The 23,541-nt window shown below is 61.9% G+C and overlaps 1 protein-coding gene across 8 annotated transcripts in view; it reads left to right on the top strand.

The window, feature by feature from the left end:
• Positions 1-23,310, top strand: part of RARA (retinoic acid receptor alpha) — a 42,630-nt gene extending 19,320 nt beyond the window's left edge. For 2 of the 8 annotated variants that reach the window (XM_036339929.1, XM_036339928.1), the window contains exons 2-10: positions 1,457-1,996; positions 5,400-5,582; positions 15,569-15,717; positions 16,950-17,091; positions 19,140-19,300; positions 19,531-19,707; positions 20,996-21,200; positions 21,913-22,071; positions 22,557-23,310. In XM_036339929.1, the coding sequence (XP_036195822.1) occupies positions 1,819-1,996; positions 5,400-5,582; positions 15,569-15,717; positions 16,950-17,091; positions 19,140-19,300; positions 19,531-19,707; positions 20,996-21,200; positions 21,913-22,071; positions 22,557-22,774 (1,572 nt within the window). In that variant the 5' untranslated portion in view covers positions 1,457-1,818 and the 3' untranslated portion in view covers positions 22,775-23,310. Of the gene's footprint in view, positions 1-1,234; positions 1,382-1,456; positions 1,997-5,399; positions 5,583-9,953; positions 10,548-15,116; positions 15,461-15,568; positions 15,718-16,949; positions 17,092-19,139; positions 19,301-19,530; positions 19,708-20,995; positions 21,201-21,912; positions 22,072-22,556 lie in introns of those variants that run through there. The other 6 variants (XM_036339930.1, XM_036339931.1, XM_036339932.1 and 3 more) reach the window with 6 other exon arrangements.
• Positions 23,311-23,541: the final 231 nt, after the last annotated feature.

Below are 23,541 nucleotides of genomic sequence, written 5' to 3'. Positions count from 1 at the left end.
GAGATGACACGCGAACTCATTTTTTTGGTTGGTTTTTCTTTGTTAAATGGCATTTAAATATGTAAAATAAATATCAAAAGTGTAAGTCTTTGTTTTACTATGGTTGCAAAGGTAAAAAATTTCTATATGTGACACAGCACCAGAGTTAAGTTAGAGTTTTTCAAAATGCTGACACGCCGAGCTCAAAAGGTTCACCATCACTGTTATAGGATGCTAACGCTGTGTAACCTTTGGGGAGCGGCCATACTGTTTTCCAGAGCAGCCGTGCTACGTTACATTCCCACCCGCAATGTCTGAGGGCTCCAGTTTCCCACATCCTTGCCAACACTGGCTATTATCAGTCCTTTTTATTATCGCCGTCTTAGTAGATGTGAAGTGGCATCTCATTGTGCTTTTGATTGGCTGTTCTTTGTGTGTGTGTGTATCTGTCTTTTCTCTTGTCTTTCATGTATGTACTACACATGTATGTATATAGACATGCACGTATGTGTATTCAGGTATGTAGGTCCTATAGAGCCCGAGTGGATGGGAAGTCTCTGCTGTGGATCTGTTCTCTTTTTCGCTCTTTGCTGTCTGTCTGTGTCACGGAGCCTCTGGGTTCATCTCTGTCTCTCTCTCCCCCATGGCGTTATCTATGCGTGTCCTCTGGCCCCAGCTGTTCAAACAGGGTGTGGATCTGTGTACACACTGGTGGGGGACATCTGGCCTTTCATCTGTGGCCCACCCCTCGCCCCCTCCAGGGATGTTGCTTCTGCAGACAGAGTTTGTGGGTGAACTCTGAGATCAGCCTCCCTCACCCCTTCAGTGTAGGCCCCGCCCTCCTGACCCACTGCCCACCCAGCCCATCCTTCTGTTAGGTTAGGCACTGGGGGTGATGCCCAGGAGCCCTCAGTTCGCGTTTCCCTATTTTCACGTATGTAAACAGGCCTCCTCCCCTGGCCTGTGGGACAAACCCATCTGGGGTGCTGGGGCTTGGATTTGGGGGGGGGAAGTGGTGTAAGAGGGGCCCCTGGCTTAGGAGTCATTTTTCTGAGAAGTGCCAGTGCTTTAGGGAAGCGGCTTTTCCTCCCCCTCCCTGCTCCCCTCCAGCCCTCATTCTCTGCATCTTGACCTCAGGTAACCCACGCTGGGGGAAGGCGCTCAGCCGCCTGCCTCTGCTACAGGGAACCTTTGGGGTGGCACCGTAGACCCTTTACCCTCAGGATTGTGGGTGAGAGGCCTTCTGCGGCTCTGAGCTCTGCCCCTGTCTCCCCAGCCTGGCTGTGCTGTCCTGCCACCCCCAGCAGCGTCTGGGCCCTGCTCCCAGGCTGTCTCTGCCAGCCAGGCATGGTGCCAGCTGTCTGCTCAGCCGGGTGCCACAGGAAAATCTCCGGCCGCCCAGGTTGGGGAGCTCCACGGGGAATGCCCGTGTGCCCGCTCCTCTGTGCCCACTCACCTGTCTTTCCTCTCTCTGCAGCGTCACAGGACATGGCCCCCCCAGCTGCCTAGCTGGGGCCCACCTAGGAGAGGCATCCTCTTCGGCGCCCTGAAGGCCAGCTCTGGACCTCCCCAGGAAAGTGCCCGCTTGCAGAACTGCTTGACCAAAGGACCAGCTCTTGGGACGTCCCCGAAGCCCTGGCCCCCAGCTAGCGTGGGGGCTCCAGGCGGCTGAGATTAGTCCGCTAGCCTTGGACAGCAGCCCCAGGACAGAAGGGGGGGTGGGCTGACCACCCCAGCCCCCTTCGGGCCCAGGCCCCATGCCCCGAGGAGGGGCGGCCTGAAGCCCGCCGGAGCCTTCCGCCAGACTGTCTGCCTGCCTCCTGACTGTGGCTGCTTGGCATGGCCAGCAACAGCAGTTCCTGTCCGACACCTGGGGGAGGGCACCTCAATGGGTACCCGGTGCCCCCCTACGCCTTCTTCTTCCCCCCGATGCTGGGTGGACTCTCCCCGCCAGGCGCTCTGACCACTCTCCAGCACCAGCTTCCAGTTAGTGGCTACAGCACACCCTCCCCAGCCAGTAAGTGGGGTGATGGGAGGCTGGGTGGGGGAGCCCTGGAGGGAGCAGGCCTGGGGGTTGGCCTGTGGGTACATCTGTCCTGCTGCAGCAGCGAGGTCTTCTGCGGACAAGGGACACATCCATTGTTTGGGGGGCTCCGGGAGGAAAGGCTTGTAGGCTGATCACGTGGTTGTTTGATGTTGGGGCCGTGGAGGGAGAGATGAAACAGTGTTGTTCTGCGGTGCCCCCCAGCCCTCTTCTGTGCCGAGTCTTTGAGGACCTTATAAATAGCTCCAAGGACTGGACACACAGCCTGCAGGCGAGTAAACAAACCTCTCGACATTTGGTGGAAATGGCAGCTCTACTGAGAGGGCACCCACCTACTCCCCACCCCATCCAGCGTCTCTGAGGGAAAGGGCTTGAAGGAGTAGAGAGGGGCAGGCTGCTGCAACCCCCTCCCAGGGCCAGCTCCGCCCCGTGGGGAGGGAGAGAGGGAGGAACCCAGGAGCAGCCTGGGGGATAGGGCGAGTGTCCCAGGAGGGGCGCTGGGCTTGGCCGCTGGCGGTGGACACATGCGTGGTCTTGGCAGGGCCTGTGTTTTCTCTCTGCCTCCGCCCTCTGCCATGGGGGCTGCCTGTTAGCTGGACGGGGGTCTCAGTGCCCTTCCCTGGCTGGCCGAGCCAGGTAGTGGGAGGTGGCGGCGGCTACGGCCAGCTGGCAGAGTCCAGGCCTAGGGCCTGCCAGGCCGCTTACAGTAACTCTGGCCCCCAGGGCCCAGCTGGGCGCCAGGCCAGGGCTGGGGGGGAGGAGGGACTAGAGCCGGGGCCTGGCCTGGGGCTGGAGGAGGGGTGGAAGCAGCAGAACAGACCGTGGACCGGCAGGGACCAGCAGGCTGGCGGGTCAGTCGCTGACCTGGGAAATGTGTCCCACCTCTCCTGGCGGGCAGGGACTGAACACCCTGCCCCGGGCACCCACTGCCCCTCCCGCAGCCACTGGCAAGCTGCCTGGCATCACTGCCCTGTGAGCCTGGCCTGGCGGGGTCAGTGCCTCCTTCTCGGTGCGGGGGCAGTGCGCTCTCCCCAGAGCCAGGGAGTCTCTTTGTCCCTGGGGCAGGCCCTGGCTGGGCGCCTCACTGCCCGCACTGGCCCAGTGCCCACCACCACCGCTTCCTGGTGGCTGCCTCTGGCTCCGCCATGGCCCCCTTCCTCCCAGGCCCCACCAGCCGCTGGGAGTAGGAGCTCTATGCCTGTGCCCCTTTAAGCCCTGGGGCAGGGGGCAGTCAGATACTGCCTCAGTTTCCACCACCACCCCTGGTCACACCTCTGTCTTCTGTTTCCTTCCTCTCTCCTCTCTTCCTCACATAGGATGCGAGGCGGGTGGCACAGTGACCTGGGAGTCGGGAACCGATTCTGGCCTGGCCTTCCAGTGGGTGCCAGGTGATGGCGAGGCCAATTCTTGGGTTCAGGGTTGCCAGGGAGTGGGTGGGTGTGGCTGTGGTTCCCAGTATCCGTATGGGGTAGTTGCTGGGTAGTTGTTGTGTCTACAGGGACTGGGGCTCATGTTTCCACCTCGGATAAGGAGCGTCTGCTTCCTGCAGGGTGGGGTTTCTTTAGGGAAGAAGTCGGGGGCTGTAAACTGGTGTCTGTGGACAACTTGTCCTTCCCCAGGTGATGGGAGCAGAGTCCCGACACTGCTCCCCGGGGGCCTGGCCGCACTGAGGGTGGGAGGGGGCCTGCTGCTGGCCCTGCCCTGCCCTGTGCCAGGGGAGTGCATTCTTTGTCCTCCTCTGAATGTTGCAAGCTTCTTCCTCTTTCTCAGAGGTGGGTGGGGAGGGCTTCCGGGTCCCCACTTCCCACCCTGGTAACCTTTCCCCCCCAGGGTGGGGTGCCCACATTTCAGGCAAGTAAAGGCTTCTCTGGCTTTCTCCACCCAGGTTAGGCAATGCCCCTCCTGCCCCCTCCCTGCGGGAGCCTGTGGCTTTCCCAGCTCCTCTCCCCCTCCTTCTCCTCCTCCTCAACAACAACAACAGTGACTCTTCCTACCCAGACCCCCTGCTTCCGAGCTTCTCCCTAACCTTCCCCCCTTCTGGGACCTTCTTATGCAGAGCTGGGGGCCTGGCTCTCAGCTCCGGGCATGGCAGCCTGACAGATCAAAATTCCCATGCGTGGGGCAGCCCCGCCTTCCCTGCTGCCCCATTCCTGCAGGGAGCACTGCCGGGCTCTGGCCCTCGCCACCCTTCTGTAGGAAACCTCGCTGATGAGGCTCCCTCCTCCCACTTTCCACCAACAAAGGTGTTGGGACCTTCCCTCCCCCCCTCCCATCCTTCTCCCCAAGAGGAGGCTGGGCCTTGGGTGCCTTGGGTGTCTCCTTCAGAGACCTGGTGGCCTATGGAAGGACATAAATATTCTTGGGGTATTTGCCCTGCTAGTCTCTCAGGAAGGTCCCCGAGATGGTACAGGATTCTCTACCCCAAACCAGCCCTGGGGCTCGTCTCCTGCGAGGACTGGTATTTACTGTGGAGGGCTGGATTCTGTGTGCATTGTGGTGAGGGTCAGGGCTGTGTGTGCTTAAGGGATTGGTGGGGTCAGGGTTGGGTGTGTGTTGGGAAGGGAGTTAATGGTTTATGTGTATTGGGTGAGAGGGTCACAGAGTTGAGTGTGTTTTGGGGAAATCCAGTCGGGGGAGCTGGGGAAGGGGTATCACAGCTTGTGTGCTGGAGGGGCCTTGATTTAGGGCGTAGAGGGTTTCAGGGGGAGTGGTCTGTGGATTATGCTGTGTTTGGGGAGGGGAAGGCCTCTAATTCTTATCATCTAGGCTGGAGGGGAGACTAACCTGCCGTTTTTGTTGCTCCCCCAGAAATTCCTCGGTGGGGTAGGGTCGTTTGGGTGCAGGCTTTGTCACTAGCTGATCTGATAACCTCTCTGAGCATGCTGCCTGGGCCGTAAAGCAGGGGTATCACCAGAGCTCCCTGAGAGGGCTGAGATCAGGCCAGGTGGTCATTGGTCTGGTTGTGGTCGCACAGCTGTTGTGACAGTGAGAAGGGCCCTGGGCCCTCCGTAGGTGGGCTGCTAACCTACTGTGTGTGGGACTTTATCTCTGGTCTACAATCTTAGTCCTCACAACCCTGGGAGAGGGACACTGTCTCCATTTACCCATGAGGAAGCAGCTCTGGTGGAGGCTGTGACTGGGTTCAGTGGCCGGGAAAGTTGGGCTGTTTTCCAATAACTGGATTGGCAGCTGCGGGAGAGGGTATTTTGAGGGGCACTCCTGGGTGTGGGAAGCCCAGAGGGGGCAGTGGCTGTGCCGAAATCCCCCCATGGCTGAGGCCCTTCTTCTGCCTTCGGAACTCCCGCCTTTCCCCGGTAGGGGGCGAAGGCAGCACCCCCAAGCCTCACCCTCTCTCTCTCTGTTTTGGATTCTGAAGGCTGGAGGGAAAGAGCGATAAGAGGCCTGGGCCAGATCTCCATCCTGTCCTGGAAGCAGCGGATACAATCTGTTCACACCCATCCCCACCCCCCCCGAGTCTACCCACTGCCGCCCGCGGGAGTTTGCAGAGCTCAGCAGGCAGCCTTCCCCCATCTCCAGACAGACACCGTAGGAACAGAGTGTAAAAACCACAGTTCATATTCTTATTTTGTTTCAATGTGTGGGGTGGGGGCAGGGAAGTTGGAAGCAGTCAGTAGAGGAGCCGGAAATGGGAGCCCCGAAAGATCGGCTCCGTCTTTTCCTTTCTGTCCCTGTGTTCGCTGTGTGCGCCTAGAGACCGGGGCATGGCCCTAGGGCCTGGGACCCTGGGGAGTCAGAGGAAGGGGTGTGCCCTGCCCCCCTTTGTCTCCTCTGCCACTCTCTCCCCATCACAGGCTGCGTCCTCCCTTCCTCCCTCCTGCCTGCTCTTTCCCTGGACAATAAGGAGGGGCAGCCCTGGACAGGGGGAGGGGGTACACTAGCGATGCCTTTCCTGGGATCCAAAATGTAGAGTCAGCCAAGACAGTTGGATGGGATTTTGAATGAAAAGGGGGCCCCTCACCTTTCATGTGGCCGCATTAATAATGCACAGACCCCCTCTGGGCAGGATCCCAGCGAGGGTTGGGGGAGGGACTCCGGGAAGGACGCCTGCCCTCTTAGACTGGCCAAGACCTGGGACACGGTAAGGGCCGTGCGCCCGTGGGGATGTGCCAGCGAAGGCCTGACTACTCTTCAGGGGTAGCCTATGTAGAAAGAGGAAGAGGTTTCCCTTCTGCAAATGACTTTGGGGTGGGGCCCACCCCGCCTTCTTCCTCCTCCTCTTCCTCCTTCGTGGAGCGGGTGGACAGCCAGTGGAGCTGGGTCTCCCAGGGCGGACTGGAGGCCCTCAGCCCTCACCAGATCAGAAATAGAGGCCCCCTCCCCATTTTGACGACTGGGTGCTGGGAACCTCAAACAGCCCACAGACCAAGGCTCTTGTGGGCAGCAGTCTTACAGGAGGGCTCTTCCTGTCTGGCCTTGGGCAGGTCACCCAAACGCTGTCTGTTTCCTCCTCTTTAAAGCAACACTCCTCATCCGTCTCTGGCTGGGCGAGTTGCTGTGAGGCCACGGTGACCTGCTTGCTGGTGCAGGCTTGGGTGAGCTTCCAGTGCCCTGGGAGTGATGAGCAGTGATGCTGCGGGGCGGGTAGAGCCAGGAATTGTCTTGGGGGATGGCCACCCTGGACTGGGACCTGATGTCCGTCTGGTTCAGAGCCTCATGATTTCCTGTTTATTATCCTCTCCAGATGGGGTTGGGGACAGGAGGGAGCCCTGCCTGGCACAAGTGGGGGCCAGTTCAGTTGAGCCCACAACCGCTGAGGGCCTGCTAAGCACACAGCCCCGGGGGAGCTGTGGGGGCTGCTGCAGAGGAGGACCCCAGGCCTGCAGCTGCCAGCACCCACCAGTGGGCTGGCCTTCCTTTCCCCCTCTTCTCTCTCTGCCCCAGGACACTGTTCGGCTCTGACCTGTCCCATGACCTTGCTGTTGCCCAGAACCGGCATCTCACCCCCAACTGCTCCCCTTCGTCAGCTCCAGAAATCCTATCCGTCCTTCAGAGCTGTTCCCCGGAACTTGCTACACTCTTTCGCCCTCCTTTGAGCGCCTGTGGGTCTTTATTTTTTTCTCTGACGACACTCATCTCTGCCATGAAGTGACTTCTCCCCACCCAGCTCCTGCTGTGAGCTGGCATCATTTAGGCGATGTCTTCCGTATCCCTAGGCCTTTGATGGCAGGGTCAGTCTCAGCTCCCTTAGTACCTCCCGTGGTGACACAGAGCCTAGAACATAACTGGTGCCAGGAGCTACGTCATTTGGGAGGAAAGACACCAAGGGCCGAGGAAGCATCTGTCTTCTTCCCCAGCGATCTCATTCGCTGCCAAGGCTGGCATTCGTGCCCGGGACCCCGGCGCTCCACCTGCAGCCCAAACCTCACGGAGGTGAGATCTCACACTGAGCCCCACACCCACCTGTTCCCCAGCCCAGGAGGCTTCTCTACGTTTCAGTCTCAGGAACTTTGCGGGTGCACAGGCCACACATGAGTCCTCTTTGCTATCTCCTTTCCTAGTCCCACTCACCGCCCCCCCGCCCCCGATTCTACCCTCAAAAAGTTTCAAACCCTGACTTGTGTTGTTCAGTGGTTAGAGCGTCAGCCTGGGCACCAAAGGGTTGTGGGTTCGACTCCTGGTCAAGGGCACATACCTGGGTTGCAGGTTCCACCCCTGCCTTGGTTGTGGGGCATACCCGAGGCAGCCAATCTATGTCTCTCTCACATTGATGTTTCTCTCTCTCTCCTCACCCCTCCTTCCCTTCCACTCTCTCTAAATGTCAATGGAATAATGTTCTCAGGTGAGCTTTTAAAAAAAAGTTTCCAGAATCCACCTTCCTCTGTCTATCAACACAACCAGTTTCCTAGACTGCACTACCGTTGTGTGCTGTCCAGACGACTGCAGTAGCTTTTAACTGGTCTCCCTTGCCCTCCTACAATCCATTCTTCACATATCTGCTAGAAGGATCTCATAATGCTATAACTCAGATCTTGCCGCTCCTCTGCTTGGGATTTTCCTGTGGGTTCTCCTTGCATTTAGGATAAAATCCAAAAGTCTAAATGAAGCTAACAAGCCCATGTGGCCTGGCCTCAGCACACCTCTCCAGCCTGGTCTTGTGCCCCCTTTCCTCTTGAATTTTATGCGCCATCTACCCTATTCCTCTGCCAGTTCCTTGAATGAACTCACCAACTTCTGTAACCCCAGGACCTTTGCACACGCTCTTTCTTTTTCTGAGACTGCACTTCTTCCTACTCTTTGCCTAACTAGGTCTCTGCTTTGAGGTCCTCCCTGACCCATCAGTACCTACATTAATTCTTCAAAGCACGCTATACTTGTGTCATACTACCAATTATCTCAGTTTGCAAACACACACACACACACACACACAAACACACACACGTATAATCACAAATACTTGCTTAATGGCTGTTGCTCCATAAGGACTGCAAGGGCAGGCTCAACGGAGTGTCCACAAAGGAGGTGCCCCCCAAAATACATTTTTATTTCTTGAATTGGCCTGGCATGGTAGGAATATGGGCTTTGTCAGCAGAAAGTTCAAATACACCACCCTTTATTGGCAGTGTGAACTTGGGCTACCCACCTAGCCTTGCTGGGAAACAGGAATAATGCCCGCTTTTCTCTTGGAGTAGCTGTGAGGATTCAGTGACAATACACGTCTGCGGGGGTTAAGAACCTGGCTCCTAGAAGGCTATCCTTGGGAAGCAGGTGGATTCCTGTCCCCTTTGGGGGTGCAGGAGGGAAGGGTTAGAGGGAGCCCTGGGACACCCGCTCCTCCAGGAACATGCCCTCCTTCACGGACCTACCCAACCCGGCCTTTCTCCAGTGAACAGGCCCCGAAGGCTGCAGAGGAAGTGGTCAGCTGCAGAGCACCGGCCCGTCCTTGGATCCCTCCAGGGCTGGGCGGTGCAACCGGGGCCCGTCCTGGTTCCGAGGTGGAGACACCCGGGGCCGCGCTGTGCTCACCGGAAGCCCGCAGGGCGGCGGGAGGAGGGTCCCCGCTGCGCGCAGATGTGCCCAGGCACCCGCACGGCGTCGGTTCCGGCAGCGGGCGGGCGGCCAGTCACACATGATGTCAGACAATGACACCAGCCGGTGTCTCAATCCGACACCGCGGCTGAGCGGCACAATGTCACCCCCGGGACACCCGGCGCGCCGCGTGCTGCGCGTGGGGCCAACGCTTGGCCGCACACCCCCGGCCCCTCGCCGCCGCGGCCACTCTCCGCGCCTCCGGGGGAGCCGGCCCGGCCCGGCTGGACCGGGGGCCCGGCCGGCGAGCCCACGGGCGGGCTGGCGAGCGGGTGATGTCACGGGCCGCGGCGGGTGGGTCACCCGGAGGTGAGGCGCCGCCAGGCGAGTTCAGCGAGAGTTCAGCCGCATGGCATTAGGCAAATGAGGCCGGGCGGGTGGGGGGTGCGGGGGACACCGGGACCACCCCCCGCCTCCCCGCACCCACACTTCCCCGCCGGGGCACCGCCGGCTCCGGGTCTGACCTAGCCTCGGGGGAGGCCGGGAGCCGGAACCGGGGCGGGGGAGCCGCCCGCCCCTCCTCCGTCCTCGCCCCGCGCAGCCCCCTCCTCTCGGCGTCCCGGCCGCCGTCTGCGCTCGGCCGCTCCTCCCGGTGCCCGTTCCTCGCTGCTCCCTGCGCCTCCCCTTCCAGGCTCCCCGCTCGCCCGTGCACGGCCCGCCCCTCTCGGTCCCGGCGTCCCTCCCGCCGCCGCGGCCCCGCGGGAAAGGGTTAAGCCGAGGGGCGGCGCCTGGGCGCGGGGCGGAGGGAAGGAGGTGGGGTCCCGGGCGGGGGCTCGGGTGGGGGTGGGGTGGGGGCGGCGGCGCGCACCGCCGGAGCCCCAGCGACGGGCCGGGAGGCGGGGCCGCGCGGGGTCCCCACCCCACCCGGTGTCCCGGCCCCGGAGAAGCCCGGGCGCCCCGGCGGGGAGGAGGAAGTGCTCGGGGCTCCCCGCCTCCCGCGCGGATCCCGCCCCCGCCCCCGCCCGGCGCACTCGGGGCGCCGCGTCCAGCACCGTGAGACTCCGGACGGGAGCCCCCTCGAGGGGAAGCGGCCGAGGTCCCGGGCTCGGCCTGGCGTCCCCGGGGGAGTCGAGGGGCCCCCGCCCCCCCCGCCGCCCGCACACACAACTTCCCCGCGTTCCACCTGGAGCTGGCGGAGCGGCGGGCCGACTCGGACGCAGGACTCCGGGCAGCGGGCGGCCCCCCGCGCGGGCGGCCAGTCGGGGCGGGGGACGCGCCCCTCGCCCCGCTTCCAAGGATGGCGCCGTCGTCTGAGTGAGGGAGCCGGCTCTCAGGACCTCCCCGCCCGGCCCGCTGGTCTCTGCGGAGATGTACGAGAGTGTGGAAGTGGGGGGGCTCACCCCCACCCCCAGCCCCTTCCTGGTGGTGGATTTCTATAACCAGAACCGGGCCTGTTTGCTCCCGGAGAAGGGACTCCCCGCCCCCGGGCCCTACTCCACCCCGCTCCGGACTCCGCTTTGGAATGGCTCAAACCACTGTAGGTACCAGCCGCCCCTCTCCATTGTGAGGGTGGGGGTGGGCCGTGGGCTTCGCTCCCCGGGGGAGGCGAGCCTGGGGGCGTGGTGGGGTCTTGGCTCTGCCCTTCGCTGTCCCTTGTCTCTCTTGCTGAAACCCTGGTGTCTTTGCTGGACAATTCGACTCCCGGGATCACCCTAGGCCCCGTTTCTGTCCTGGTACATTAGGGCCAAGGAACTTTGGGGGCTCCTCCCTTCAGGAAACATTTGTTCATTTATCCGCCACTTCGTGGAGGGGAAACGCAGCCCCTGGCCCCACGTCGGGTCTTCTTGCTTGGAACCCAACAGCTTCGCAACAGAGCGGTCCTTTCCCCCCCTGGAGGGTGGGGTCAGGGTCCCATTTGTGGGCTTGTCTGCCCTGAAGAGGAGGGGCCTCCTCCCCGGATCCCAGCCCTTGTCCTTGTGTCCTTAGAGGGGTGTCAGGGAGGCGTTGGCAGTGGGGTGTGGCAGGAGGGGCAGCTTCATCAGACACCCCTGTGCCATGTCAAGTGACCCTTCCATCTTGGGGAGGGCACCTGCCCATCTGAGTGGAGTCCTGGCCCTCGGCTCTTGGCTGGCACCTTGGAGGGCTCTGTCCCAGGAATGCAGGGGAGAGCTGCTCTGGGGATGAGCATGTTTGTCGGCGTAGGTCGGGGGCTACTCTGGACGTGAATACATCCCTTCCCCACCCAGCCACATCCTTTTGTTACCCTGTGCTCACTTGGGGACGGGGGCAGGTACTGGACGGTCCCTTCCTCAGAGGTGCTGATGAGAACCCTGGAGTTTTGGCAGGCTGCTCACCTTCTCTGCTCACTGCCCCGTGTCTGGGTTCAGGGGCCCCTGGTGGGGAGGGGGCTCTGTGCACTAGGGGAGCTGTGAGCGCCTGGGGTGCACATCTGGGTGTGTTCAGACCCAGCTGTGCACGCGGTGTAGTACCTGGGTGGGTGGGAGCTGGCACTCCTCTGGGGGTGGTTACTGTTACAAGGCTCGGGTTTCTTCCCCACTCTCCTCGGGGCTCAACTCTTCCCAGGAGCTTCTCCCATCCTCCTGAACCTGCTGTCTCCCTCCTGAGGGTGGAGTAGGTCTCTGGTGGCCTGGCAGATTGGAGAGGGTTGAAGGGCAACCCCCAGCTCCTTTGCTCTCGGAGAGAGACCGAGAGACACCCCACCTCTGCCTCTCCGAGAGCCACCTTAACCTCAGCCTTTGCTTTTGTCCTGTCCCTTGACCTTTGCCTGGGGGGTGGCGGTGCAGATTGGCTGGGAGGCCGCAGGCTGAAGACTGTGGGCGGGACAGGGGTGTGAGCTTGGGTTGACTTTGGCAAAAAACAGAGGTGAGAAGTATGACACCAGGACCCTTCTTCCCATCCTCCCAGAGCTGAAGGGAGGTACCCCCAACCCCCCAATTGGATAATTGGGGCCAGGCTGCCAGGGTTACCCCCTCACTACCCTGGCTGCCTTTCCAGGGAACTGGGGGTGAAGCAGGGAGGAGAGCGCCTTGGGCTCCAGCCCCAGCTCTTCCTTAGCTCTGGGGCAGCTCAGCTCTTCCTGGTCCCAACGAAGGGGGAGGGGGGAGCGAGGAGTCCAGCAGTCTGGGGGGCTCGGAGGCAGGTGATCGAGAAGTGGAGGCCTGTCCCCCACACCCTGTCTGGGTAGAGCTCCAGCCTGGGCCCCTGTCCTGTAGACCATGTAGGTGCCTGTATGTGGGTGGGGTGTCAGGGCTCAGCTCCGGGGCTGGGAGCTGGGAGGGGTGCTCTGAGGCACTGGAGAGACCTGGAGGCTGGACGTGGCGAGTAGCCCGCCTGGTCCAGGGGGCAGCGCCCTGCCTTGGTGTGTGGGGAGGCCCGTTGGTGACAGGAGCCCTGTGCCTCCGCCACCCAAGGTGGGAAGCGACAGCGGCGGCTGCTTCGAGAGGAGACCGGCTCAGCCCTGCAGGGCCCTGGGGACGTTGCCATCCTCCCCAGAGCTCCTGTTTGGGGGCACTAGAAGACAAGGGGGACACAGGATGTGGTTCCCCATCTGTCCCCCACCAATCGCCGCTGCTCACGCCTCCGCCCGCTCCCAGACGTCCAAGAATGTGAAGCACGTGGCCCCGCGCGGGGGGAGGGGAGAGATGCTTATCGGTGGCCGCGGGCCTGTGGCCTTCTTCCTCGGAGCTGCCTGCACCCGAGCCCCCCACCCCCGGAGGAAGGGCAGCCCCGAGGGCCCTGCGTCCCCTGCCCAGCCCTCCAGGGGCTGCAGGGGGAGCCGCGGAGGAGCGGGCGCCAGCTGGATGGGGAGGGGAGCTGCTGGCCGGGGGCCCGGCTGATTTCCTCCTGATCTCCTCCAGGAAACCGGCCCCTTGTGCGAGCCTGCGAACGGCTCTGGGGCGTGGGGAGTCCGGAGCGCTCTGCGCCTCCGGCCCGCGGGGAGGGGAGGGGAGGGGAGGGGAGGCGGGGGAGGGGCTCCCTGGCTGCGCGGGCCGGCGGGGCCAGGCTTCCTGGGCCGGTGCCAGCCCTGCGCTGGGCGCTGGAACTTTGAGCTCAGAAGGTGTGGTGCTCCTGCAGCCTGGTGTTCCTGCTGGAGAGACATTTGTGGGCTGGGGCCCCTGGGGAGGGAGGTGAGCGGGGAGGGGCCAGGCATGGCCGTCCTTCCCCCAGGGGTTGTGTGGATGGAGGTAAAGCTGTGTCCTTAGAGCGCCCCGCGCCTGCCCAGGCTGCTGGCTGGAGGCCTGAGCAGGTGGGCACTGGGCCCGGATTCTGGGTTCAAAGGGCACACTTGGAAACCTGAGCTGTTACCTGGGTGACAGGTGGGGTGTGCTGGAGGTGGGGGTACAGACCATGTTACAGCCTCAAAGGCAGCCAGCCTGCTGCCTGGTGGGTGGGGAGGAGGCCTCACGCAGACCAAACTGTAGCCCCACGCCCGCCGCCGTCTCCCCTAAAGCACAGTCTTTCAGCTCCGCAAACACCTCCGGACTTTGCCTGAGCTCCAAATTTCTACAGACCTTTGCCCCGCTAGTTTGACTCTGACCTGAGAGCTGCCTCTCATCCTGGTATCCTGTGTGTCTCCCCGTGCTCCGCCTCCCCTCCTCCATCCCACGCTGGACTCCAGAGCTTCCCCTCCCCTGTCCTTTCCCCCCTCCACCCGGGTCCATTTCAGAGGGGGGCTAAGGGCCGATGGGGAGGGGAGGCAGGTCAGTTCCTTGGAACGTGGACTGGGATTCTAGGCCGCAGCCCCTCCACCACATCCCCGTGTCCTTGACACCCCCCACACCAGTCTGGATTGTCTATTGTTACTCCTTTTACGTCTTGGAAAAAGTTAGCACAACAAAGGGCTCCTTTGTCGCTCACCCCTCTGCCTCCTGGCCTCACCCAGGCCCCCCAACCCTGCCCCCCACCCCAGCAGCTGTTCTCAGGCCTCTTGCCCGACTGATTTGCTTGTCTGGCCTCCAGGAGAGTGAGGTGGGGCAGACCAGGCTGGGGCAGTTTGGTGTTGGGTGAGGGCAGGGAGGTGAGGGCCGTGAAGAGGCTGTGGGCTGATGCGGGTATGGGCGTCCACGGCTTTGCTGTGGGCTGGTCTCTGGGCAGGCACGGGGCAGGGGGTCACAGCAGTGCTGGTCAGCCAGGCTGACCAGGGAAGTGGTGCCCAGGCCCTACTAAGAGCCAGGAAAGCCCTGCCAAGGTTGTTGGCCTGGTTCCCTGTCATCAACCTCCTGGCCATCCGTGGTGTGTCTGCAGGTACGGGGGCGGGTGGGAGCATGCAGCCAGCCCCCAGTGTCCAGGCGCTGCTTTTCTCTGTGCCTGGACTGTAGGGCCAGGTGACTCATGGCTGTAAGGTGCTTGGGCCAGGAGCTCTGGGCCCTCCTGAATGCCAGAGCCTTGTTATAGCCTTGTGTGCTGGAGTTTGGGGTGAGGCGAGGTAGGCTTCTGGGGTGTGGGAGGAGGTAGGGATCTACCTATTGGGGAGGCATCCTTGAGTTTGGACAAGTGGACTTGGCAAGGCCTCAGGAGGATGCTGGGTGGTCCCTTGGGAGTCTGGGGTTGCTTTGGTCACAGTTCTCCATCCAGCACAGTGTACCCCCGGCTGCCCTGGCTTTAGGCACAGACAGCCCCCACCCAGACCAACCCTGTCCTGCCTGGGGTGATGGGCATGGGGCCAAGCACTGGGGAGGGTTTGGCTAGTGAGGGCTGCCCTGCTGGCTGGGTCAACCCTCCTGGCTGCCCTATTGGAGCTGAATAGCAGGAGGGGAGGGGGGAGTAACCCGGACGTAGTATTGAGGCCAGACAGACAGAGCATTGATGGGAACAGACCCCCATTGTCATGCTGCTCCCCCGAGACTGGGCACCCAGAGCAAGGGGCTTCCGGGGCCCCTAGGGACTCCTCTCCTTGTCTCCAGGGAGTCCCCCCTGCTTATCAGGAGTCCCCGCCTGCTTCGCCCCAACATTTGCAACTTTTCTTTGCTCGCCTCGCCTGGAGTGCCTGGCCTGGGATTGTTTGGGTGGGGGAGGGGCTGTGGCTGTGAGAGGAGGGGGAGCGGAAGCCGAGGGGGCGGGGGAGTGGCCGCCTTTGAATATCCTGTTGACCCCAGTTTCCTCTGCCCCTAGCTTTGTGTCCTCTTCCCTCCTTCCTCGCGGGCCTTAACTCCTTCCTAACTGGGGAGACGGGTCCCGGCCGCCCAGATGCCAGGCTTTAGCACCAGGCGGCCTCCCACCCCCGCTGCCCAGGTGTAGCCATGTCCACGTACAAATCAGATGGGTTGTCATCTGACCTTGCTGGGTGTGAAGGTGGGGTCCTGGGCAGTAGATAGGAGTGATGGGGTGCTGATGGGTTCATTGGCAGCCGCATTCCCCACGTCTGGCTGGGGAGCCCCAGCTCTCCTGAGACGGTGTTCCTGCCCCTGAGTTTGAATTCTGGCAGCTGTGGTGAGGCTGGGAGGGGCTCCTGGGAGGGGTCTGGAGGCAGGGTGGGCGGGCACGGTATTAAGGATGGCAACCTGGGTCTCTAACTGCCCCTCCCTCTTCTCTCTCTAGCCATTGAGACCCAGAGCAGCAGTTCCGAAGAGATAGTGCCCAGCCCTCCCTCGCCGCCCCCCCTCCCCCGCATCTACAAGCCTTGCTTTGTCTGCCAAGACAAATCCTCAGGCTACCACTATGGGGTCAGCGCCTGTGAGGGCTGCAAGGTGAGTTGAGTCATTGGGAAAGGCAATCCTGATGAGATAAATGGACTGTCCCCACTGCCATGTCCTGGGAGTATGCTGTCGGGGGGTGTAGGGGGGTGCCCCTGAAGCTTCTGCACTTGTTCCTATGTGGCAGGTCACAGCAGCCTTGGAGGAGGGGAGGAAGCCTACAATAGAACCCCCCCAGGGATGAGCAGGGGTTCCCCCAAACCAAATAGGTCCCCTCCTGCCCGAGCTCCTCTCCCTGTCTCCATCCTCCTGCTGGCAGGGCGTAGATCTGCTCTGCCACGGCTGCCCAGGTTGCCATGGTGAGCTGGCTGCCGACTGGCTCTTGGCTGAGGACCCAGGAGGCCTGCCCCCAGTGGCCCTGCCTGAACCTCCCCATGGCGGCCTGGCAGGAGGCAGCCAGGAGCAGGCGCCTTGCCTTGGCCTCTCCTTCAGATGCTCAGGCTGTGGGCTCCCCCGTGTCTCGCTGCATGTCCCTGCGCCCACGCTAGGCTCCAGGGTACAGATGTGGTTGCCACCTTCCCAGCGGCTGTGGGCATGGCCTCTCCTCACCTCCCAGGTCCTGAGCCTCTGTACCTGTTTCTGCCCCAGAGGTTGGGGCTCAGAGGCGGTACAGTTTTAGGGGCTTGGGCTCCAGACTGCCTCTCATCCTGGAGTAGCTGTCCCCAGGTGTGGGGCCAAGATCAAGGGCAAAGCAGCCGGCCTCAGGGTGTGTGTGTCTGCCTGTCCTGCCTGTCCCTGGTCTGTCATGTCTCTGGTTAGCCTGTGTGTGGAGCCCCTGACCAGCCCGGTTCACCCGTGATCAGGCTGTACACATCTCCCCGGTTGGCCAGGGAGAGTGTGTGCGTCTCATCCTTCTTGCCAGCCCGTGTGTGTCCCCGCATGCCTCCTCCTGCTTGCGTTCTCTTCCTGTGCTCTGAGCTCAGGGCTGAGGGTTCCAGAGCTCTGCCTCTCTCCTCTCTAGGCCCATCTTCCCCTTTTCCTGACTCACTGGCAGCCCTGAGTTCCTTTTCCCAAGGAGGAAGGAAGCAGGGTGTGTGGGTGTGGGTTGGGGGAAGACCTCTGGGAGCTTGCAGTATAGGGGCAGGCCTGTCAGTTGTTTTGGGGGCATCCTAGTAGGTGAGCCCTTCTCCCACCTTATCTGCCCCGCTCAGGTAGGCGAAGGCCCCAGGCTGGTATGGCTCCCACGGTGGGTGTGGCTGATCTGACTCCCTCCCCTCCATACTCAGGGCTTCTTCCGCCGCAGCATCCAGAAGAACATGGTGTACACGTGTCACCGGGACAAGAACTGCATCATCAACAAGGTGACCCGCAACCGCTGCCAGTACTGCCGGCTGCAGAAGTGCTTCGAAGTGGGCATGTCCAAAGAGTGTGAGTGCCAGGGGCCCGGGGCCCGGGGCAGGGGCCAGGCCACCCGCTAGACAGGCCTGTGGTGTCCTAAAGGTAGGGGAGCGGGTGGCGGCGTGTGGGTGTGTGTGTAGGGATGTGAACTCGCACACCCATGGTACGGTGTGTGGGCTCATGGCTAAGGGTGGTTTGTGAATAGCTGCAAGGACCTGTCTGTCTGTACATCTAGCTGTGTCCATTGCAGACACCGTTCCTGTTCCTGTTTGCACACGGCTGGCTGTGTGTGCTCGTGTGTCTGCTGCAGGCCAGTTGGCTTCCAGGCCCTGCTGGGCTTTGGGGCAGGGCTCAGAAGCATCCCCAAGTCCCTTCTGATTGTACATCTTAGGGAAGGGCCTGTACTGAGGGTGTGTGTGTATGTGTGTGTGTGTGTTGGGCGTGCGGCTGGCACAGGGATCTAAAAGCCATTGTCCGGTGATAGAGCCTGGGCCCTAGGGTTTCAAGAGAGAATCAGAACGTCTCAGATCCCTGAGGGATGGGGGTTTCCAGTTTGGGCTCAGCTGAGGCTGGATGGAGGGAGGCGGGAGGGCTGGACAGGGAGACCCTCTTGTGTTGAATCATGAGTGTTGCCGTGGTGACCAGTGATTGATGATGTCAGAGATAAATGACGCTGACAGACGCCTCCTTGTCTGCGTGGCCGTTGCCATGGAGCCTGAGCCTTGGGGGATGGGGTGGGGGAGGGGGTTGCAGGACCCCCTAGCCCTTTGTAGGTTGGGCAGTAGAAGAAGAAAGTGGGGAAGGGGTGTGGGGAGACCGAGGGGTCCTGCATCACACTGCCACCTCCCGCCACAGGAGGCAGGGGCTGCCTCGTGAGGAGCCCAGGATGTGACGGCTCCATGCTGCATTGGGGTGACACCTGGGGACCTTCAGGGCCCAGCACTGCCTCCTCCCTCTGCTCCTGCCACCTTCCACTCCCAGAGCTTTCCGGTGCAGAAGGACCAGGGTGGGGACCCCTCTCCCTCCCACCGCATCTCCCCCTTTCCCTCCCTCCCTCTGGCTGCTCTGTGCCCCGGAGCTGAGCAGCTGCCATTTCAATAGAATTAAAGCTTCCGAATGATAAACGTCTTGTCACAGCTGCAATTTTCTCTTCCCAAATTATCCCCCCACTCTCCCTCTCCCTTCTTTCCCTTGCACTTTATTGAATTTGCAGAATCGACATGAGTGATCTCCAAATTATGCCAGCTCCCCCCCCCAGCCCACTGCCCCCTCCTGGGGCCCCCACCCCCACCTCTCTTCCTCCAGCGTCAGCAGCCGCCACCACTGGCCCTGTGAGTGATTGTGTGTCTGGGATAATCGGCTGGTAACGACCCCATCGCTTCTTTAAAGCCGAGTGGTGTGTGCGGCTCAGCGCCCCCGGTGATTTGTCAGCTCCCCCAGCTAATGGGCCGAGAGATTCTCCCATCCGGCCCCCCACTCTCAGGCTGGGGAGCCCTACACCGCCCCTGCCCCAGGAGAGGAGCTGCTTCCTCCACAAGCCAATCACAGGGACCCCCGGGAGACTGCTGGCTGGAGGACGGGCCAGTGGAGGCTGCTTGTTCTTGGGAGCAGAGGGAGTGGGGGACAGGCAGGCAGAGCGCGAAGGTGGGGCACTGCTCACTTGCTTTCGGACTGGGACCCCACGTTTCTGGAGTGTGGCTGGAGTAAGCGCTTGGGAGTAAGGGCACAGCGGGCTGGTGCCGTGGTCCTCGGGCCCTCGGGCAGACATGGCTGTGGGCATGGAGGGGTGGAGCGTGAGTTGACACCTTGTCTGCCTGCGCACTTGTGTGTCTGTGAGTCTGTGTGTGTGCACATTGTATGTGCGTCTCTGCGTGCACATTGTATGTGCGTCTGTGTGTGCATTGTATGTGTGTCTGTGTGTGCACATTGTTGTGTGCACTGCTGTGTGTGCGCCCAGCGGGTAATGACTCCTGCAGCCAGCAGCTCTGGTGGGAGGAGCTTGGGCTGGGGAGGGACCGGGACCTGTGGATGGACCACGGCCTGCACCTGCTCTCTAACCACGGCCTCACCCTCCACAGCCGTGAGGAACGACCGGAACAAGAAGAAGAAGGAGGCACCCAAGCCTGAATGCTCGGAGAGCTACACGCTGACGCCAGAGGTGGGGGAGCTCATTGAGAAAGTGCGCAAAGCGCACCAGGAGACCTTCCCTGCCCTCTGCCAGCTGGGCAAATACACTACGGTACGGCTTCCCCTGGCCCCTCACGAGTGCCCCTTCTGCCAGGCTGGCTCGCCCTCCCCCTGCCCAGGCCTCCCATCCTCCCTCCCCCTCCGCCCCCTCCTCCTGCTTCCTCCTCCTCCGAGTGCTCAGGAAGCGAAGGCGGGTTTGGGGCAGGCCTGTGGGGGCTGGTGGAGCCAGGCCAAGGAGGGGGGCCTTGGGGAGAAGGCCCTCACTCTCCCCCGTCCTCTCAGAACAACAGCTCAGAACAACGTGTCTCTCTGGACATCGACCTCTGGGACAAGTTCAGTGAACTCTCCACCAAGTGCATCATTAAGACTGTGGAGTTCGCCAAGCAACTGCCTGGCTTCACCACGCTCACCATTGCTGACCAGATCACCCTTCTCAAGGCTGCCTGCCTGGACATCCTGGTGAGGGTCTGGGCCCTGCCCCATGTCCTTGGAGGATGTCCTGCCACTCAGATAACCACCTTCTTAAACATCCGTCTGGAATGGACGCATCCAAATGCCCCGCCCACCCAAACAGCAGCCCTTTCCCTCCCCGCTGTGTCCATTTGCCCACTTGTCTACCTGTCTACCTGGCCACTTAGCCACACAGCACCTGGATGTACACGGGCTCACCCACTCACCCGCACACATTCATCCACCCTCACCCCATCTTTCTATTAAGCCATCGTCCCATCTGTTCAGTCGGTAATAAAGATTCGCCTGGGACCTGTGTGGGCAGGCCTTGAGCTGGGTGTCAGGAGCAGAGATGAACACAACACTATCCCCTCCCTTGAAAACCTCCTGGTTTTGGAGGCGACAGATCTGCAAACAGAGGTTGCGAGCCGTGATAAGAGCTGGCTAGAGATGGGGAAGGGATGTTCTCCCTCCCTGCAGACGAGAGAGCTCCAGCTGCTGGGCCCCAGGGAAGACATTCAGAGGAGACTGACACCTGGGGTGTGGAGGGGGCATGGGAGAGGGCGGCCCTGACGGAGGACAGGATGTGCAAGGCCTGCTGCTGGGCGTCCAGCTGGAGCAGGACTGGCGGGGCCCAGAAGGTGGGCTGGGCTGGAGGCAGGATTGGGGGCGGTGGGGATGCCAAAGCCTCCACTGACAGAACTCTCCTCCCTGTCATTCATCCTGACCAGCTCCGCCCTCTTGCCCACCTCCAGGCTGGGGAACTTCCTGGTAGGAGTGGGCAGGTGCAGTGTGTGCCGCCTCCCCTCCCCACCCAGGCCCTGGGTGCAAGAGGCAGGATCAGGGTTTGACACAGTTGAAGCCGATGCACATTTATTGAGCTCCTGCTGCGTACCCTGTCCTGGGAACCGTGGACATAAATTTGCTATGATTCTTGCCTGGAAATTCTAGTTTCTAAAGAACTCTAAATTTTCTGCATGGAGACAGACAGGAGGCCGACCCAGAACCAGGCCAATACAGAAGCCGCTTGCCATGCGTGGCTATTTAAATGAACTAAAATGAAATCCAATCAGTTCCTCAGGGGCACTAGCATGGTTTTCAGTGTTCGATGGCCACACTGTGGCTGGCGGCTCGTGTCTGGGTGGTGCAGACCTAGATGGTTTTCATTATTGTAGGAGATTCTATCGGGCTGCACTGGCATGGCTGCCTGCCAGGTGGGCCTGTGGGGATGGCTGCTGGTGCTGGAGGTGCTGGGGGATGGGCTGCGTCCCTAAACTCGTGCCTCCTCTGCACCCAGATCCTGAGGATCTGCACGAGGTACACGCCCGAGCAGGACACAATGACCTTCTCGGACGGGCTGACGCTGAACCGAACCCAGATGCACAACGCCGGCTTCGGCCCCCTCACAGACCTGGTCTTCGCCTTCGCCAACCAGCTGTTGCCCCTGGAGATGGATGACGCTGAGACTGGGCTGCTCAGCGCCATCTGCCTTATCTGTGGAGGTGGGCCGGGGCCGGGGGTCCCGGGGCTCGGCCCAGGGTGGTCGGGGAGCCCCTCACCAGGATGTCCAGGGATCATCAGCTCAGGAAGGGACCTTGGCCCCTGTCAGGTCCTGTTCAGAGGGGGAATCGAGTCCCAGAGGGGTAGAGTCTGGTCTGTGGCCACACAGCACGGGTGTGGCAGTGGAGACCTGAATTCTGGTTCCCTCCCTGGTCAGACCACCCAGGCTCATATCCTGGCCAGCTCTGCGCTTGAGCAGGTTGCCAAAGTCTCGGAGCCCCATGTCTGCAAGATGAGGCCATAATGGGCCGAGGAAGGTGGTCGTTCATAACGAGGGCACACTGTGCCCAGAGGAAGACTCGTACACGTTGGCTGCTGTCGCTGTTTTCCTGTTACCGGCTCTGCCGTATCGTTCTGGTGTCCGTGGTGGGTGGGAGCCAGAGACCTGCCTGGGCATCTTCCTCTGCTGGGTCCCAGCCCCACGAGCTGGGCTGTCAGGGCCGCTCTGGGCCAGCACAGCCTCCGCGCCTCTGCTTCCATAAGAGCCTGTGTCAGAGCACACCGACCCCTCCACTGCCCTGTGTGGCGAGGCCCCAGGAGCGGAAGCCCAGCTTGTGGCCGGGGCAGGCGCGCCCCCCAGTGGCCACGGCTGGGAGCACAGCGGCGTTCCCAGCTTGGCCAGGGCCGTGGCTCAGGGGGCTCCTCCTTCCTCAGACCGGCAGGACCTGGAGCAGCCGGACAGGGTGGACATGCTGCAGGAGCCGCTGCTGGAGGCGCTGAAGGTCTACGTGCGGAAGCGGAGGCCCAGCCGGCCCCACATGTTCCCCAAGATGCTCATGAAGATCACGGACCTTCGAAGCATCAGCGCTAAGGGTGAGGCCCCCACCCAAGCTGTCCTCCTCCATCTAGGCCACGTCCCCCGGGGGCCCCCCCAGGCCCCGGGGACCTCCTGCCTGTGAGCGCGAAGGCGGCAGTGCCACCTGTGCTTGGTGGTGACGGGCATGGATCGGACCAGATGGCAGGGGCGCGTGCCCTTGAGCAGGTCACTGAGCAGCTCGGAACCTTCTGAGGGGCGAGGACAGTGACGGTGTTGACAGGGTGGTTGTGTCGAGGTGTCAGCAGGGGAAGCCACGGCACAGAGCACATAGGAAGGGCCCGGTGTCAGACCAGGTGGCTGGCGTTAAGAACCACTCTCCCCGCGGCCCCCCGACTTGGGAACTAAGAGAGCTGGGGCCCGAGTCAGGGCACGGTGGATGCTGAGCCTGGAGGGGCTGGTCCTCCGGGAGCCAGGCTTGCACCCGGGTTTGCGGGGCTGGGCCGTGGGGGCGTGTGCTGACCTCTGCCCTCCTCTCCTGCAGGGGCTGAGCGGGTGATCACGCTGAAGATGGAGATCCCAGGCTCCATGCCGCCCCTCATCCAGGAAATGCTGGAGAACTCAGAGGGCCTGGACACTCTGAGCGGACAGCCGGGGGGCGGGGGGCGGGAGGGGAGTGGCCTGGCTCCCCCACCCCGCAGCTGTAGCCCCAGCCTCAGCCCCAGCTCCAACAGAAGCAGCCCGGCCACCCACTCCCCGTGACCACCCGCGCCCCGTGGACACAGCCCTTGCCCCTCGCCCGGCTTTTCTCTGCCTTTCTACCAACCGCGCGACCCCAGCCAGCCCTGCCCCTCCCTGTCTCCCTTCCGGGGACAGGAGGCAGGAGGGAGGAGGTGGCGACTCCTTGGACAGAGGCCCGGGTGCTGTGGACTGTTACTCTGCGGCCTGGGTGGTCGGGGGCGAGGTCACGAACTGCGTGAGGACCCCTGGTCCTGGGCCTCAGGATGGGGCCTGGGGGCCTGTGTTCATCAAGACACCCGTCCGCCCACCTCGCCACATCTTCATCACCAGCAAAGGCCAGGACCTGGCCCCTCCATCCTCAGAACTTGCAAGCCATTGCCCCCCGGTTGGGGAACCCCCCCCTTGCCTTGGTTGGTGACAGAGGGGGTGGGCCAGGGGTGGGGGGCTCCCCCTGTACATACCCTGCCATACCAACCCCCAGGTATTACCGCTGGTTTTGTTTTTATTTTAATTTTTTTGGTTTTGATTTTTTTTAATAAGAATTTTCATTTTAAGCACATTTATACTGAAGGAATCTGTGCTGTGTATTGGGGGGAGCTGGATCCAGAGCTGGAGGGGGTGGGTCCTGGGGGTGGGCAGCGGCTCAGAGGGGCTCCCACTCTCTCTCTCCATGTCCCTGTGTCCCCCTGGCCCTCTCCCCAGCCCTTTTCTCCTCAGTTTTCTCTTTCAAACTGTGAAGTACTGGCTTTCCGAGGCCTGCACTCCCCTCCTTTGTGTTGGGGAAGCAG

Source organism: Myotis myotis, unplaced genomic scaffold, assembly GCF_014108235.1.
Source record: "Myotis myotis isolate mMyoMyo1 unplaced genomic scaffold, mMyoMyo1.p scaffold_m19_p_17, whole genome shotgun sequence".
NCBI lineage: Eukaryota > Metazoa > Chordata > Mammalia > Chiroptera > Vespertilionidae > Myotis > Myotis myotis.
This window is presented reverse-complemented; position numbering and strand designations above follow the sequence as displayed.